The sequence below is a fragment of the Pinus tabuliformis genome, chromosome 2_2 (assembly GCF_031772625.1).
Source record: "Pinus tabuliformis cultivar Carrire ecotype Pingquan chromosome 2_2, CPIR1, whole genome shotgun sequence".
In the NCBI taxonomy this organism is placed as follows: domain Eukaryota; kingdom Viridiplantae; phylum Streptophyta; class Pinopsida; order Pinales; family Pinaceae; genus Pinus; species Pinus tabuliformis.
Window position 1 is genome coordinate 676,730,425 of NC_142300.1, and position 19,573 is coordinate 676,749,997.

The following is a 19,573-nucleotide window of genomic DNA, read 5'->3' on the forward strand; positions in this document are numbered from 1 at the left end:
TTTTAAATATTTTAATTTTAAAAGTTTGGAAAATAAATTTTAGTGGAGCGAAAAAAACATGTATAAAATATACAGGTAAAATTATTTGCAAATTGATTCTAAATATTAAAAGTCTAGACACTGGAAATAGTAAAGACAATTTTTTTTTTTGTAATGTTGCATAAATTCCATGAATGAATACGTATACGATGCAAAATCAAATTCCAAAGTTGGAGAGGTGCTTTTCAAAATTCTGCCCGGAAAGGGAAAGACGGGAGATGGATTTGCGAAATCGAAAGACTATTCTATTGACTTGACTTGGGAAATTGAAAGGCTATTCTATTGACTTGACTTAAGGGAGATAGAGCCGAGGCAGACTAGCATCTAACTCCCTCCATGATTCCAAATTTTTGTGTCATATTCTTCTTCCCCATTTTTGGATCGGTTTAACAGGCCACCTGCCATCAACAACTTACCATCCAGTACGTTTTTAATAAAATTTACGAACAATTTCGATATTTTGGTAACAAGTTACTGTTTTCTCCTCATATATATCTCAACATGGGAAAACTTATATTTGACTGTTATTACCGAAGACTGAATCCTCAACATTTTTGGAGGTTAAGTTTAATTTATTCATTAATTTTTATCGGAACAAAGAAAATTTAAAAATAAAATAATTATAATTAAATTGTTTTAATAATTTATTCCTGTGATTTAAAAAGCGATATTATTTTATATTTTATTATTAAATTATTTGTGTTAATATATATTTATGGAATTTATTGAAAATAATTTTATTTTTTATAATTAATATTTTAGAAATTTTCCATATCAAAATGATTATCCTCTGATTTAATCTTTAATTTCAAAATGAATTTAATGAAAAATAGCATCAGACTTTCAAGTAAAAACATAAAAATATGTTTTACAGTAAATATGGATTTATGTTTTATAAAAATCTTATTAAAAGGAATGAAACCAAATGAGAAATCCTTCTATAATTAGATTATTTACGATCAGAAAAGTGTGTTGCCGTGAAAAGTGTGTTGCTTACATTCCATGAACGAAGACGTGTACGTTGGGTGTGCGTTGGAAAGTTGACAAGGGGGGGGTGTGCGTAGAGATTTGTGGGAGAGAAAGGGAGGGTGAAAGAGACATTGTTTTATGGGTGTTGCTTTGAAAGAGGGATTTCGAAAGACCACAAAGAGAGAGATGATGGGGGTTGTGGGAGGGAAGATAATGAGAGAGTGGGAGGGAGTGAGGGAGTGAGAGAGAGATAAGGATAGAGGGAGGTATATAGAGATATATATCGAGGTTAGAGAGAGTGTGTGTGTGCATGTTGGAGGGAGGTTGTTATGAAGGAGGGACTAAGGGAAGAAAGGAGGGAGGGTGAAATAAAAGAAAAAAGGTGGCAAGTGGGAGCGATGGATAAGGAAATATATGAAGGGGGATGAGGAAGGGAGAATGAGAGAGAAGGGGGGGGAGGGGGACGAGAGATAATGTGAGAGGAGGGATGGGGGAGAGAGATAAGGAGAAAGGGAGGGAGATAGAGATAGAGTTGGAGGGGTGAGAGAGAAGAAGATGGAGAGAGGGATATGATATGGAGAGAGGGAGAATGATATAGAGAGAGGGAGATACACATAGAAAAATGTAGATGTGGAGAGACAGAATGATATGGAGAGAGGGAGGGGAGAGAGAGAGGAAAAGTGGGGGGAGAGAGTGAGGGTGGTAGTTAGGGAGGGAGGGATATAATTAGAGATGGAGGGAGATAAATATAGTGATAGAGGGGGAATATAGGAAGAGAGATAGGGAAAAATGGGGGGAGAGAAGGAGATAGGGAGGGAGATAAAGATAGGGTCAAAGGGGGGATATAGAGGGAGAGAGACGAGGAGAGGGGGGGAAGGGAGAGGGGTAGGTAGGGACTTGAGAGGGAGGAAGGGAGAGAGAGAGGGAGGGAAATAGACAAATCTATATGGGTAAGGGAGAGAGGAAGAAAGAGGGAAGAAGAAACAGATGGAGAGATAGAGAGAGTGATAAGGGCGATATAGATAGAGAGAGAGGGAGGCAGGGGGGAGAGATAGATATAGAAAGTGAGGGGTCAGATAGAGAGACAAAGGAGAGAGGGAGGGAGATAGAGATAAAGCTAGAGCGAGGAGGAAAGGGAAATAAGAGAGAGAGAGAGAGAGAGAGAGAGAGAGGGAGAGAAATATTCAGAGAGAGTGATGGAGGAGTGAGGAAGAGAGATGGTCTGTGTGTGTGTGTGTGTGAGAGAGAGAGAGAGAGAGAGAGAGAGATTTGGGGGAAAGAGAGAGAGAGATATGAAGGGACATAGATATGTAGTTGGAGGAGTAACATAGTGGGGGAGAAAAGGAGATAGACAGGGAAGAAGAGAAAGATAAAGAGAGAAAGGTGGAGAGACATAGAGAGTTATAAGGGATGGATAAGGATATGGAGAGGGGGTAGAGAGAATGAGAAAGTAAGGGAGTGAGGGGGAAAGAGGTGAGAGAGGGAGTGAGGAAGAGAGAGAGAAAGAGAAATTGATGGAGATAGAGACATAGTTGTAGGCAAAAGAGAGGGGTGAGGGAATGCAAGACAAAGAGGGAGTGAGGGATAGAGAGAGAGGAGGAGACAAAAAGGGAGATAGATATAGAGATGGACGAGGGATAGAGGGAGAGAGGAAGGAGGGATAGAGAGGTATATTTGGAGGTAGAGAGAGAGGGGGGACATGAGGGGAGAGAAAAGGATAGATAGAAGGGTGATAGATAAAGAGAAATAGATAGTGTCATGAATGAGTGCACACCCAATTCCCATTCATATTCCTATATTATTCTCTCTCCCTACTGTCTTAATCAAACCCTATATATCGAGTGTCCTAAGCCTCTTGTGAGGTAATTGATAAGTTTGCCTTTTGAGATTCCATTCTACTACATTTGAGTTACCATAAGAAAGGAAGCCTATTTTCAAAGAATAAATTCCATTCTTTCCTAATAACGAGTGTGTGGTCCTGCCAACATCCACCAAACATGACAGCAGAAGGAGGAAGGGAGGAAGATAGGTGTCGATCAAAGTGAATTTTTATGCTTCTCTTAACCAACCCCTCAAATATCACTAGGGTGAGACAAATAACGAGTCAAGTCTACCAAATATTTTATGCCCTTTGTTGTCACTGACTAAGTGAGAATTTACATTTTTTCTATGATTTTGGGATATCATTTATGAGAAAGCTAAGTAGAAAAATAAATTAAAAGACACATTTAGAGAATAATGCCTGAAATTTTATAAAAAGTTTGGAAATATAAATAAGAAAATTAAATATCTATGAACATAAATAAAAATAAAACATGGGTAGTAGAAAACCCTTATGAGAGTTTTAAGGCTTTTTGGGCTCAGAAAGTTGTAGAGCCTCAATTGCATTAATTTGTAGATTAAAGAAAATAAACTCCCAATAAAAGATATGAAATTTTGCGAGAAGTATACACAGAAAGTATAGAGAAAAGAGGATGATTTTTATGAATAAAAATTATGTGAGTACAATATAATAAAAATATAAATTCCTGTGAAGAACCATTGACCAAATCATATTCTAAACAATTGCAATGCAAAAAATCATATGCAGGAGTCTAGGAAAGAAAAATAAATTGGATGTGACAACCTTTAAAACACCTTAAGATGCTTTGATATACTGGTAGACAACCTATTTCTCTAAAAAAAAAAATGGCTATTAGCACTTGATAGATAACAATTAGACCTTCAGAAAACAAGTAAAATGATAGAAAATCAAGTTACTTAAAATAATGTGTCCAAAGGATGAGAGGAGTTGCTCATTATACAATATCTTCCTTTTGAAAATTATCTAATGCCACCTATTGGTTTTGCTTCTTATAACTCAAAGAATATTAAAATTAGAAAGAATGAATAACAAATTAAAGCTAGTGCATACCTCTCCTCTCATTACAGTGTTTTGTCTCCTCCTTCATAGCCCCCTCCTTTTTATGCCTCCATAAAATGGTTAGGCAATTAAGTTACTTGGGTAATTAGTTATAACATATTTTCTAATTAAATTTTAATTAGAGATAAAGGGCAAGCGTTCTAAAGAAAAAATTAAATTAAATTAAATTTCTAAATTATTATATTTAAGTTTGTTAGTAAGTGAGAACGTCCTTGTTTAATAAGAATAAATTGTTTAATAAGAATAAATCATTTAATATGCAATTCAAACACACATACATTTATTGGAAATCACATGTGCCATATATATATCAATAAATAAATTAACAATTAACTAATGTTGCCATCGACAATGCATAAATAGACATGATCTTTGTGCCTCCAAGAAAATTGTATATGCATGGTGAAACAAATATCATGAAACAACCATATATAACCATAAATTATTACATATCTTGGAGCAGCGTAATTAGTTATGGGGAGAAATATGGAATTATTGAAAATAAAAGAAACCCAAGTTGAAATCCGGCAAACTGAGTTGGACATCGGCCAAACTGAGTTGGAGAGAAGTGATGTTAAACTGCAATCGTCTGTGAAACTCAGTTGGAGAGAGAAAATAGATGTCATACAATTACAGAGGAGGTAGGTATTTGAGTTGGAAAAAAAAAAAAACTATAGAGCGAAGAAAGTGCACACATTGACTTGACTTCAGTGGCGCAAAGAGCCCCAAATTTCTTCCATCAAAAAGCATTCCCCCTGAAATATTCTACGAATTTCTTCCATCAAAAAGCATTCCACGCATCGACTCGAAGAGGGCCCAAAATCTGTTCCATTGAAAAGCCTTTCTCGTGAAATGTTGCGTAGATTCCATGAATGAGTTGAGCCGGGTATAGCGACGAAGAAATCGACTTTAGTGGAGCAAAGAAACCGCGTGTATAGATTTTAGTTGAGTGGGTTGGAGGTGCCAAAATTTCTTCGAAATATTGCATTCCCCGTGAAATATTGCACTCATTGGCTTGTGGGGGACCGAAATTTGTTCAATTGAAAGGCCTCTCTCTTGAAATGTAGCGTAGATTCCGTGAATGAAGATGTATACGTTGGAAAATGGAGTTGAGAGGAGTCCGTGAATGAAGATGTATACGTTGGAAAATGGAGTTGAGAGGAGTCCGTGAATGAAGATGAAGATGTAGACGTTGGAAAATGGAGTTGAGAGGAGTCCGTGAATGAAGATGTATACGTTGGAAAATGGAGTTGAGAGGATTCCGTGAATGAAGATGTATACGTTAGAAAATGGAGTTGAGAGGAGTCCGTGAATGAAGATGAAGATGTATACGTTGGAAAATGGAGTTGAGAGGAGTCCGTGAATGAAGATGTATACGTTGGAAAATGGAGTTGAGAGGATTCCGTGAATGAAGATGTATACGTTAGAAAATGGAGTTGAGAGGAGTCCGTGAATGAAGATGAAGATGTATACGTTGGAAAATGGAGTTGAGAGGATTCCGTGAATGAAGATGTATACGTTAGAAAATGGAGTTGAGAGGAGTCCGTGAATGAAGATGAAGATGTATACGTTGGAAAATGGAGTTGAGAGGAGTCCGTGAATGAAGATGTATACGTTAGAAAATGGAGTTGAGAGTGAATGAAGATGTTTACTTTAGAAAATGGAGTTGAGAGGAGTCCGTGAATGAAGATGTATACGTCGGAAAATGGAGTTGAGAGGAGTCCGTGAATGAAGATGTATACGTTAGAAAATGGAGTTGAGAGGAGTAGAGCATAGTGTCGAAGAAATCGATTTTAGTGGAGCTAAGAAATATGTATAAAATATATGAGTAGGATTACTCGTAAATTGATTCTAAATATTAATATTAAAATTCTAAAAATTAGAGTGTAGATTTTTAGTGAAGTAAGAAAATATGTATAAAATATATGAGTAAGATTATTCACAAATTAATTCCAAATATCAAAATTCTAATATCCAAATATCAAAATTCTAGAATCCAAATATATGAGTAAATGTTGCGTAGATTCCATGAATGAATACGTATACTATGCAAAATCAAATTCCAAAGTTAGAGAGGTGCTTTTCAAACTTCTGCCCGGAAAGTGAAAGATGGAGAGATGGATTTGCGAAATCGAAAGACTATTCTATTGACTTGACTTGGGAAATTGAAAGGCTATTCTATTGACTTGACTTAAGGGTGGTAGAGCCGAGGCAGATTAGCAAAGAAAGCAAGGAAAAAATCCCAGCATCTAACGCCCTCCGTTATTCCAATTTTTTGTAGACCTGTCATATTCTTCTTCCCCATTTTTGGATCGGTTTAACAGGCCACCTGCCAGCTCATCAACAACTTACCATCCAGTACGTTTTTAATAAAATTTACGAACAATTTCTCCTCATATATATCTCAACATGGGAAAACTTATATTTGACTGTTATTACCGAAGACTGAATCCTCAAAATTTTTGGAGGTTAAGTTTAATTTATTTATTAATATCTATCGAAACAAAGAAAATTTAAAAATAAAATAATTATAATTAAATTGTTTTAATAATTTATTTCTGTGATTTAAAAAGCAATATTATTTTATATTTTATTATTAAATTATTTGTGTTAATATATATTTATGGAATTTATTGAAAATAATTTTCATTTTTTATAATTAATATTTTAGAAATTTTCCATATCAAAATGATTATCGTCTGATTTAATCTTTAATTTCAAAATGAATTTAATGAAAAATACCATCAGACTTTCAAGTAAAAAACATAAAAATATGTTTTACAGTAAATATGGATTTATGTTTTATAAAAATCTTATTAAAAAGGAATGAAACCAAATGAGAAATCCTTCTATAATTAGATTATTTACGATCAGAACACATAGGCATGTGCCGTGAAAAGTGTGTTGCTTACATTCCATGAACGAAGACGTGTAGATAGCAAAATCAAATTGGAAAGGGTGTGCGTTGGAAAGTTGAGAAGAGGTGCCTTTCAAATGTCTGCCCGGAAAATGAAAGATGGAGGGATGGATTTGGGAAATTGAGCAGAGGGGACAAAAGGCATCTGCCGTGAAGAGTGTGTACGTTGCAAAACTCAAATTCCAAACGCTGTGCATTGGAGAGTTGAGAAGAGGTGCCTTTGTGAATTATTTTGGGAAATTGAAAGGCTTGTCAATTATTTTTGTAGACGTATCGTATTCTCCTCTATTTTCTTCCGATTTTTTCGGAGGGGTAAAATGGCCACCAGCCATCACACTTTCAAATGTCTTATTTTAGCTATGATGATCTATTTTAATAAAGAGATATGATCATCTATTTTAATTATTTTATAAACTCTCTTTCCTGCGAATTAAATAAATAAATTTTATAATTGTGAACAGCAGCGAGCGTTGATGCGTATTTCAAGTGATTGTGATGTTGATGCAACATTGCAGTTTTGTCAAACTCCATCGTCCGTCAAACGTTGAGTTGTAGAGACAAAACGGGTAAAACTAAAGATGGAGAAATCGATTTGGGAAAGTGGAAGGCAATTACAGAGCTCTGGGTGTATTCAATTGACTTGACTTGAGTGAGGCACAGGGGCCCAAAAATTGACGTGAATGGGGCAGAGGGATGAGGAACCCAGGCGGAAGTTTCTTCATGTTCAGAAAATCCTCCCAAGCCTGAGCTGTTCAGAGAGTTTAAGGTCCTCCCAAGCCTGTGCTGTCCATATTGTTTTGACTTTACTGGAGCGAAGAAAGGGGGAGTTTGCGCAAAGGGCCAAGAAATCAACTTTCGTGGGACAGAGGAGCGAAAGGAATGGCAGAGAAATTTCAATTTCTTTTATAAAAATAAAATCTCAGTATTCACGGACTCTAACGCCATCCTTATCCTTATTGACTGGACTAAATGGGGCTGAAGATGTTGGAATTTTGTGGAAACATAAGGTTTGAATAAAGTTGATTTAATGTCCTCGAATTCCACACAAGAGTTCTTTATATATGGGCCGTTGTACATAGCCAACAGCACACAACTCCCGGGCATTGAAGGATTTTGCAGTGGGAGGGCTGAAAATGGATGTTCCTGTGTTATTATTATTACTTCTGTGCAAGGTTGCCTCTGGGCCTGCAGCAACGTATTCCCATTCTCATCATCGCCGAGATCATCATCCTTATCTGTATTCCCATACTCGTCATCATCATGAAGGATCAGATGGCTTTACTTCGCTTCCTGAACGCATGGTGGAGGAAGGTGAATTGGTAGCATCATCAATCGACACCCACGGTAGAAAGGACCTGGATGCGCTTTTGTCATTCAAAAAGTCCATAACTGCAGATCCGTATGGCATCCTCTTCAACTGGACGGCGGAGAACTCGGAGACCATATGCTCTTCATGGTATGGTATCCGCTGCAGACTTCATACCAAAACAGTAGTGGCTATAGAGTTGGTTGGAAAATATTTGGAAGGTACTCTTTCTCGGTCCGTTGGCAACCTTTCATTGCTGCACTTTTTGAATGTTTTTGCGAACCTTTCATTGTTGCACTTTTTGAATGTTTTTGCTAATTCTTTTGCAGGAAGAATTCCACCCAACTTTGGCGAGATGAAAGTGTTGCGAACACTTAATCTGAGCAACAATTGGCTCTCGGGTCCTATTCCAGCAGAGTTGGGCCTGCTTAAGGCGTTGCGAACACTTGACCTGAGTTGGAATGGGCTCTCGGGTCCTATTCCAGCGGAATTGGGCCAGCTGCAGAATCTACAGTCCCTTGCTCTTGACGACAATGATATCTTTGGCAGGATACCACGACAGCTGGGTAATTTGACACAGCTTACTCACCTATCCATATCCCGTGATAATATGTTGGGTTCTATTCCTTGTGAGATATTCTCTCTTCCCCTCCGAAGTCTTTCTCTTTATCAGAACTTCAACGTCCCTGAAGCCATTGTTAATTTGACATCCTTGAGTGAGCTATACATATATGAAAATAGTTTCACTAAAGTACCTAGAGGCATTTCTACTTTACCTAAGTTGACCAATTTAGCTCTTTCATGTTTTTATGGAAATAACCTTTCTATCGACATACTTAAAGTCATTGCCAATTTGACCACACTGACTTACATAGACCTTTCTGGAAATGGTCTTAGTGATGACATATTTAGAACCATTGCTAAGTTGACCACATTGACTTACTTAGACCTTTCATTTAACATGCTCACTAATAATATATTTGTAGCCATTTCCAATTTGACTCAATTGACCACTCTAGATCTTTTTGGAAACAATTTCATTGGTAGCATCCCTGTAATCCTTTCCAATTTGACTCGATTGACCTCTCTAGATCTTTCTTTTAACAATTTCACTGGTAGCATCCCTGTAACCCTTTCCAATTTGAATCGATTGACCTTCTTACATCTTTTTTCCACCAAGCTCACTGGTAGCATCCCTGTAGCCCTTGGCAATTTGACTCACTTGACCTCCCTATATCTTTTTGGAAACAAGCTCACTGGTAACATCCCTGTAGCCCTTGGCAATTTGACTCAATTGACCGACCTAGATCTTTCTAGAAACAAGCTCACTGGTAGCATCCCTATAGCCCTTGGCAATTTGACTCAATTGACCAACCTAAAGCTTTCTGAAAACAAGCTCACTGGTAACATTCCTATATCCCTTGGAAAATTGACTCAATTGACCTACCTAGATCTTTCTGAAAACAAGCTCACTGGTAGCATCCCTGTAGCCCTTGGCAATTTGACTCAATTGATCAACCTATATCTTTATGAAAACAAGCTCACTGGTACCATCCCTCTATCCCTTGGCAATTTGACTCAATTGACCTTCCTAGATCTTTCTGAAAACAAGCTCACTGGTAGCATCCCTGTAGCCCTTGCCAATTTGACTCAATTGACCGACCTAGATCTTTCTGGAAACAAGTTCATTGGTAGCATCCCTGAAGCTATTACCAATTTAAGGAACCTTGAAAGCCTTGTCCTTTCAAACAACAATCTTACAGGGGCAATTCCGAGAGCCATAGGAAAGCTTCATTCATTACAATACTTATCTTTGGATTCAAACAAGTTAAATGGGTTCATCCCATATACCATAGGTCACTTAAAGGCTCTCGAGTACCTTTCTTTATATAACAACAGCTTTTCGGGGAGTATTCCAAATGATTTGCTTTCACTTGCAGTATTAGATCTATCAGAAAACAACTTGAAGGGGTCAATTCCTAATGGCTTTGGAAATTGCACTAATATGCAAGTCTTCTCTGCTCATTCTAACAACTTATTTGGGGTACTTCCCACATCTTTGGCCAATTGTACCCATCTTTAACAGCTAGATTTAAGGAGAAATGGATTGACAGGGGAACTCCCTCTGTACTTGACAGATCTTCATGACTTGAAAGTTTTAAGCCTTGGTTATAATAATCTGCATGGTTGTATTCCTCAACACATGACAAATCTCACCAAATTGCATGTGTTGGATTTGTCCAACAACAGATTCAATGGAAGCATACCAAATCATCTTGAGAGACTCTCCCAATTTTCAAATGTGTCAAGTCAGAATGCTTCATTTGAAGAAATAGAAATTGATATGAAAGGGTTTGAGTATGAGTTGTCATATCTCTTGCCTACAAATACTATATTTGATTTGTCTTGTAATAATCTTACAGGAGAAATCCCTGCAAGCATTGGTAATATGAACCACTTGCGGTTGTTGAATTTATCTTGGAATCATTTGGAAGGGAAAATACCTGCAACTCTTAGTCAAATATCTATTTTGGAGCAGCTAGATTTGGCACATAATAATTTGAGTGGACCAATCCCTGAAGAACTCTCTGAGTTACACGAGTTAGCTGTTCTAGATGTTTCATCAAACAACCTTTGCGGGAAAATTCCAACAGGGACACAATTTTCTACTTTCAATGTAACTTCTTTTCAAAATAATATGTGCTTATGGGGTTGTCCTTTAGATTCATGCAATGAAAATGAAAGGAAAGAAAGAAATGGCGATAATGCTATTAGCAATAGTAATGTAACAGTGGGATGGCTAAGTCAACTCAATGAAAATATATCATTGATAGCATTGGTTATAGGAATGGGGATTGGATTTGGGGGAGTGGTTAGTATCTTTGTGTTATGTAAAAGAGCTAATCATTGGGTTATGTCCCCAAACATACCACGCCCCTTTTTTGGGGTATATCGATTCCCTACTTAGAATGGGCTTACTAGCCCAAAGATTTCACTTTATTGTACAAGAAAATAAAGTATATATTGAAGTTCATTATATATAAATATATATATCATGGTTTAAAATCTATAGTGCAATACATAGAATATTTTATATCAACATAAATGTAGCATAACTCTCCATTTGCTATTTTTTCATTGTTAAAATGATCAATGTAGTTACTTGTTTTCTTTTAGTTAATGGTATGCATTAATACAATATTATCATTTGAGTCGACAAGAGCATTATACAACCTAGTTAACATGACCCGAACCTATATGTTAACTAATTTATTCTAATATGAACTTCATAATTTTTTTTAAAGTGGAGGATGAAGTAATATTGATATATATTTAAAGATATATTGAAAGACAAAAAATATAATGTAGATGATGTGGTTTATAAATAAAATATTGCACTACTCATGTTAATTAAAATATTTCAATGTCAATTATGTATATAATAGTACAACTATATAAATTAAATGACAGGCAAATACCGATAGACATCAATTCATTATGCCAAGAAGGGCCCAATATGAGGGTGATGTGTGATTTTGTCTATGTTCAATGAGGAGTTGACACATATTCCTCTTAAAATAAACAACATATTATCTAAATAGAAAAGCAATGAATATGCATGTTTAGTCAATTTTAAGTAAAAGCATTATAAAACATCAATAATCTCAACCCTACTATGTCCAATCATGTGGTAAAAATATTTCACGCACTCTTAGTCCTAAATAAAATATTTGGATGTCCACATGCCATAATATAATTTTGTATCAACTTTAAAAAGAGATAAAGTAATTACAAGTAAAAAACATGGGCGTGTAAGATATTTAAACCTTATATTTTTCAAAAATATTTCAACAGATAATTTAAATAAACTGGAAATATATATATATATATATATATATATATATATAACAAAAAAACTATTTTAATGTGGAAAATCTAGTCCATAGATAAAATGTCTCAATGAGCATGTTATGCAAAATATTTTAATAACAAATTTATATATACTATATATTGCTTTAAAAATTTGTGTATATCATATAAATCAATTGCAAAAAATAAGTTTTTATGGATAAAACATTCAAAATCATATTAGTATTTTACTTTTTTCCCCATATATATATATATATATATATATATATATATATATATATATTCAATTTTCCCTAAAATCCAACACAAAATTTTTGAACTTGCAAATTTAAATTATGTACTCTATATTGCATTTGAAAATACAATTTAGAAAATGAAAAAAAAAAATATATATATATATATATAGATGCAATTTTTATTTTTATTTTGAATAGGTTTGATCTCTCTAGGAGCATGTTAGATATGTGCTTAAGATTGACCTATAGTGGTAATAGGCATGAACCAATTACTATATCATATTTCTCAAGTTGCTAAAACTAAAAAAAAACCATAAGAGTTAACTAAACTATAACATTTAAAATTATTATTATTATTGATAAAAACAATTAATAAATAAGTTAAACTTATATACATATTTTTAAAACATGTAACAAGATTCTTAACTATGGATATTAGCACTTAGTTTATCATGGATATTTTTAATATGTAAATAGGATTTGCTGTAATATCATAGCTTATCAATAGCGCATGCCCAAATATCTATAATTCATTTCATATGACATTGTTTTTAATATCAGATTTTTTTAATTAATGAATTTAATTAGAAGGGAAAAAATGCATAACTATTTCGGAAATTATGTACACTAAAAATATTTTAGAATATTCTATAGAGATTAAATCCCTACCCTCCACTTAATAATTATTGATAATTAAATTAAAACTTTGATTGTTCTACATTTTGTTCAGGGATTCAATTTTGTCTAAAATTTAACAAAGTTCTATTGGAATTACAAATTCAAGTTGTGTAGTCTACACAATAAGTGAGAATTTTCAAAGCATTAAATCCCTTTATGATTTCAAAATTTAAATTTAAACAATGGAAAATTGCACATGGGGCATCTAATGGTTCTCTCTCTGTATACATGCATAAGTAGAGAGAGAGAGAAGTAATATAGATTCACTTTAACCACATATCTATCAAGCCCTGAGAAGGATCATCTCTCAAGATGCAAATATTTTCTCAAGTTTTTCATTCTAAAAGAGGTTTGTACCTCAAAACATTTGATCCCTCAAGATACTTACTAGGTCCATGGTTAAAATAGATCTATACATGTTTTAAAAATATATTGTAAAGTAATTTTTTTTATAAAACTTATTTTTGTCAATAAATTCCTATTTACATTCTAAATAAGTGGTAATTTTATCTATCATGAGTGAGAGGAATGGGGTGTTTTAGTTAAGAAATAAAAAATGTTGATTTTATTTATCAAAAGGAATTTTGATTAAATGAAAAGTAAACAGATAAATTGTTAAATATGTATGTTTGTTAATACTATATAGGTTTTAATACTGTTAGCACTCCGTAATTTCTCTAGGCCAAAGAGAGAAAATCAAAGGTAACCACAAACCGATTGGAAGATGGAATATAGCCCATCCAGCTTCAGAGAGGGTTCTCTCTTTCTACTCAATCACTAAATACCAGTTTTACTGAAGAACAATGGCTATATCTTTGGAAAATAGCAGAGTTTATAAGTGTGGTGGCAATGCAGAGAAAAACCCATTGGACATGAAGTTAGTAAAAGCTAAAATCAATGACGTGGTGGATGCTTGGTGAATCGGGAAAATTTGTTTAGAGGAAAGATAGAAACACTTCCTTATGCCAATTAATAGTTGCAAATGTGAGAAAAATAAATAAAGTAGATAAACATCTCAAGGCGTCAAACAATGAATGAATCTTAAAATGATTACAATAAGAAAAACATATGGGATGTCTAAATGACTACAAGAGATCACCATTAATTAGATGAATTTTGAAACAAGTTTTTATTTTAAACATCATAGGAAGAAATATGATACACACAGAATAGGAAACATACACATAAGAGAGCTGAATCACATGAATCTCTGAAGAGATTTAACCAGGTACTTTTGATCCACCAAGTTCATTAAAACTCATAAAATAATTACAATATGCGCCAAAAATAAGTCTTCTCACACTTGCCCAAACCACCTCCCTGTACATTCATCTGCATATGCCTTATATATTTTTAATGATAATATTAAATCCAAATTAGTGGATTTGGAATTTCTAAATACAGAGATTAGTTGTTGGAAATAAAATCATGAAAATGAACCTAAATGAATTGGTTACAATGAAGTTTGGAATAACTAAGAGCTGGAGTATTCGATTTGGAAGAGGTTGCCAAGTGTTTTGAGTAGTTAGAGGTTGATGAACCTTATCCCCTAAATTTGGAAACTAATGGCCACTTTTTAGCATCTTCAAAATTGGTTTTGGAAGCTTTGGAGTTGAATCTGATGGTCAAATAGTTGACTGTCCAAAAGCACAACGACTGAATTTTTTGAATATATCCTAAATGCTAATCCGGATTGAGATGATTTTTTGGTAGAAATTTAATATCACTATATCCCTCCCCCACACAAATTTTGAGAAAAATCTAACTCACGGATCTCGATAAAATCCAAAAATGGTTGTACATAACGGTGGCTCATTTCTCGAAAACCATTAGGCATTTTGACCTGAAACTAAGTGATTTTATTCATCTCACCCCCATGCATATATTGTAAACATTTCATGGAAAATAGGTACAGGATTTAAGAGATATAGTGAAAATACAGTGACCATGTGAAAGCGTAGTGCTCCAAGCTTATACTATCTTTAGTCATCATCTGACATGCTGGGGGTACTAGGATGGCATGGAATGGTCCATACAACGTTTCAAAACCATGAGAAAACTTATAGGCTGAACACAAACCTTCAAACCCCAAACCTTCTTCTTGTAGTAGAACTGCAACACAGTTGTGCAACACATCTTTATCTTCATGAATTGACCAAACACTAATCTTATGACTAAGAAAAATGATGTAGAGTTGATCCCAATATTTAAAAAAAAAAAAACCTACATGGAAAAAATTTCAAAAAACCCTATTTCCTCATCAAAATTTGATGCCTTGGTAAAAGCACAACACCCCCTGCAGACTTTGTGCAGTGAACCTTTCAGACTGTTGTATTGGAGGTTGATGTCATAGTATAGGCATGATTTGATCACAAAAATGCTTGGCAAGATGTCACTAGCTCTTCTGAATGATGCAATCCCTACACCATCATATCCCCACTCATGAATTGAATGGCTCATAACCCTAGACTCACTTAACTCAACCTCTTAGAATATAAATGACCATTTTCATGACCTTTCACACACAGTGGCATAATTACATTGAATAATGAAAAAATTATTCTAAACTAAGACCCATAGCTTGATCTTCTACAAGATCATAGCTAAACCTTAATACATTTATCATAATTTGAAAGGAAAAACTTGTTTTCTGACTACTATAACTATAGGATACTAAAAAATACTATATTGCAAAGTAAATTCATTTTATAAAACATATTTCGTTAAGTAAATGAAATCCTATTCACAATCTAACGAAGTGGTGATTTTATGTACGAGGAATGAGAGGAATGAGGAGTTTTTGTTAAGAAATCAAACATGTTAATTTTATCTATCAAAAGGAATTTAATACGATAAATAAACCAATAAAGTGTGGGCAGTAAACCTAAGTGATATATATATATATATATATATATATATATATATATATATATATATATATATATATATATATATATATCACTTAGGTTTACTGCCCACACTTTATTGGTTTATTTATCATATTAAATTTATATATGTGTTAAAAAATAAATAAATAAAAGAAATGAAAAAAAGATGGAGAGTGGGTAAAAATTAATAATGGTTTACTCTGATGATTTAGTGGGAATGAAAATTAGGGAAATAAATAATATATTAATTTGAAATAATGATTAGGGTATTTGTGCAATGAATTTAAAGATGGTGTAAAAAGCAGAAATGTAGGAAAATGAACTAATTTTCCAAATATGTATTTTTTTATTTATAGAGATTGTGCTCATTCATATGAAATTTGAGTTTTTCTAATATTGGTATGTTATTTTTCATGCAAAATATAATGTACATGTTTCTATTAGGGCAACCTATGACTACTTAAATGATGGAATCTTGCTACGAAAATTTGTAGAGTTGTAGAGAAAATAATGTTCTTATGCACAAATATATATATATATATATATATATATATATATATATATATATATATATATATATATATATATCCATGAAATTATAAGGAATTCCTTTAGTGCAACATAAAAGGGTCTAACATTATCAAACAATCTTCATTTTATTTTTTTCATCTAGAATTGTAACTATCAATGTCCTCTAGTGCACCATAAAAAAATAAAAACAATAAAAAATAAATAAAAAATAAAAATAAATAAAAATAAAATAAAGTAAAATAAAATAAAATAAAATAAATAAATAAAATTGTTAAATGTTTAAGGCCAAAAAAGGTATATTGGAAATAAACAAGGAATGTAATTTAAGATTTTGATACATGTTGAAACAGTGGGTTTAGGAGAACTGGAGTAAGGATGTGAAAACAATGTTGAAGATCCAAGTATTTTCGTGAGGGTAGTTCACCTAGAAATTTGACAATTCGGAGCAGATTTGTTCGGTAATTTCTAGTCACTGGAATATTGAACAGACAACCATACATTTTAAGAGATGGATGACTCTCTTTGACCCGGAAAGGGAACAATTAGGGGCTAGACCCATTTGGCTCAAATTGTCGCAACTCCCTATGCATCTCTGGACTGAGGATATCTTTCAGCGTATAGGTGACAATTTGGGTAAGTTTCTGGATTATTATCAATCATTCATAGAGGCTAGTAACATGTCATTTGCTTGAGTGCTCATTTTTTTGGATACTAGGGAGGGTTTAGTGGCAAACCTCATTCTGCAGTATAAAGGTTACACACACAATCAGAAATTGGGTTATGAAGGGGTACCATTTCACTGTCATCGTTGTCATAAAGTTGGGCACATTTACAAGGACTGTCCATTGGTACAAAAATATCATGGCAATGGGGCTTCTTGTGCCTTGAAAGTCCCGAAGAGTATAGGAAATAATGTGGATAAAGGGAAAGAGGGACAAATGTAAATGGACTTGACCCAATCACAACAGAGTTCACAGGAAAGGATTGTTGGAATCGATCTACGATCAACTAGGATGACTCTCCTCCCCAAGTACTCGAAAGTGATTCAAGGTCATCTCTTCTGATGACAGGTACTCCTTCTCCTCCCCTTATTAATGGTATAAATAACAATGCTTCTCTTTTTTAATTATCTATTTCCAATAAGGAGTCTATGATAGGAAGGGTATCCAAATCACATGTGGGGGTTATTCACTATTCGATTGAACCATTCATTGTAGGTAGTCCAGCTCCCTGTACATCCATTTCTTAACCTGATGATTTTCCATCTGACACCTTTAGAATCCCTAGATATAATGTGAGATCTAGAACAAGAGATCTGTTTGAGGGAACTATCCAACTAGGTTCAAAGGGAGGTCTGGGTCAGCTATCTCTCTCCAAAATTCTTAATATCCCTCATGGTAGAAAATCTCACATACCAAAATCTATTCACTAGACCAGTCAAGATATAATTGTTGATTGCAAAATTTCCTTAGATGGGTTCCTTAGAGCACGATAAACCCCAAGTTTTTTCCTAAAATGAAGATTATCTCTTTGAATTGTACAGGTTTGGCTAGTCATCCCAAAAAGCTAACATTGAAACAATTGTTTCTGGGGGACATGCTTGATGTGGTCCTATTAAAGGAGACATTATGTTCTAGTATGGAGATTGAAAATGTGCTTAGGGGTATGATTGGGGGCAATGGAAATAGGGATAAATTGTATAACTGTGAAGGTGATGAATATATGGAGAAGTGAGGGCATATTAGCTGCTGACATATTTTCAGAAGAAATTGGATCGTAGATCAGAGTGGTAAATGTTTATGGGCCACAGATGGAGAAGGTGCGGTTCTAGAATAAATTGATGAACAAATCCTTCATTCACCTGAATAATATAGTTATGGGTGGGAATTTAAATTTCTCACTAGGATTGTCATAAATTTGGGGGACACACGCTCAACAAGATCAACTGTCTGATTATTTTTCCCATTTGATCAAATCCAATCATTTGGTCGATAATAGATTAACTATGATCGTTCCTACCTAGAGAAATCATAGGACATGTTTTGAGTCGATAACCAGAAGGATTGATAATTTTTTTATCAGAGATACATTTTTGGAAATCATTCCACTTTTCAGGAAGTGGGTAGGGAATGGGGGAGTATGTGATCACTTCCATTTATTCTTAGAATTGGTATGGAAATATCAGAAACCAAAATCCTCGTTCAAATTTAAATCATCATGGCTAAAGGAGGAGGAAACTATACAAATGGTTAGAGACACCTGGAGAGATGTGGAGGTTCATGAATGGGGGTCTGTGGTGAGATGTTTTGAAGAAAATTTGAAGACTATCAAACCAAAAAAATGGAATGGTTGAAGAATCAGAGAAAGTGTGATGAGGAATAACTTAATAGAATTGTAGAAGAAATTAGGAAAATGGAGATGCCTGGAGGTGTAGGTTATGACAATAATGATTCTAAATTGTGACTTGTATAGCTAGAGTTAAAAAAGAATAAACTACTTAAGGAGAGGGAAGAGACTTGGAGACTGAGAAGTTAGGATATATGGTTACATGCAGGGCATGACGATACAAATTTTTTCCAACAATATGCAAAAGGCAGAAGGGTTATCAATACGATTTGGGAATTGTCATATGCTCACAATGGGAAAGCCTATACTTTCAGTGAGGTGGCAAGAATGGGGCTGTGGTACTTTCGCTCCCTATTTCAGGATCAACAAGATGTATTTGTTCCTAAAATTATCTAGACTACCTCTCTCTTTCCTCGATATGTTGACAAGGATGTAAATGTCGAATTAATGGCTCTCGTAACAACTTGTGAACTAGAGACAATGTTTTACTGGTTCAAGGAAGATAAGAGCCCAGGTTCAGATGGTTGACCAGTTGACTTCTTTCTGGAATTTTATGGTTTAGATGGAAATGACATTCTGAAGGTGGTGGAAGAGTCTAGATCTTTAGGTAAAATGTATGATGCTTGCAATGCCAAAATTCATTGCACTTATCTCGAAAGTAGACAAACCACAGTCCTATGATGATTGTCATCCTATTTCTTTATGCAATTGCATTTATCAGATTATTGAAAAAATAATTGAAAATAGGCTAAACTTGATTCTATCCAAACATATATCAAAATAACAGTTTACATTTTTTGATAAACATTAGATTCATGAAGCCATAGGCGTTGCACAAGAAGCATGGCATAACTTAAAGACAAGGAAATT

The 19,573-nt window shown here is 34.2% G+C and overlaps 1 protein-coding gene across 2 annotated transcripts in view; it reads left to right on the top strand.

Annotated features, from left to right (window-relative positions):
• Positions 1-7,437: 7,437 nt before the first annotated feature.
• LOC149194462 (uncharacterized) overlaps positions 7,438-19,573 on the top strand; it is a 122,843-nt gene continuing 110,707 nt past the window's right edge. Inside the window, exons 1-2 of one of the 2 annotated variants that reach the window (XM_089405094.1) lie at positions 7,442-8,375; positions 8,484-11,193. In XM_089405094.1, the coding sequence (XP_089261220.1) occupies positions 7,982-8,375; positions 8,484-10,237 (2,148 nt within the window). In that variant the 5' untranslated portion in view covers positions 7,442-7,981 and the 3' untranslated portion in view covers positions 10,238-11,193. Of the gene's footprint in view, positions 8,376-8,483; positions 11,194-19,573 lie in introns of those variants that run through there. The other variant, XM_089405093.1, reaches the window with a different exon arrangement.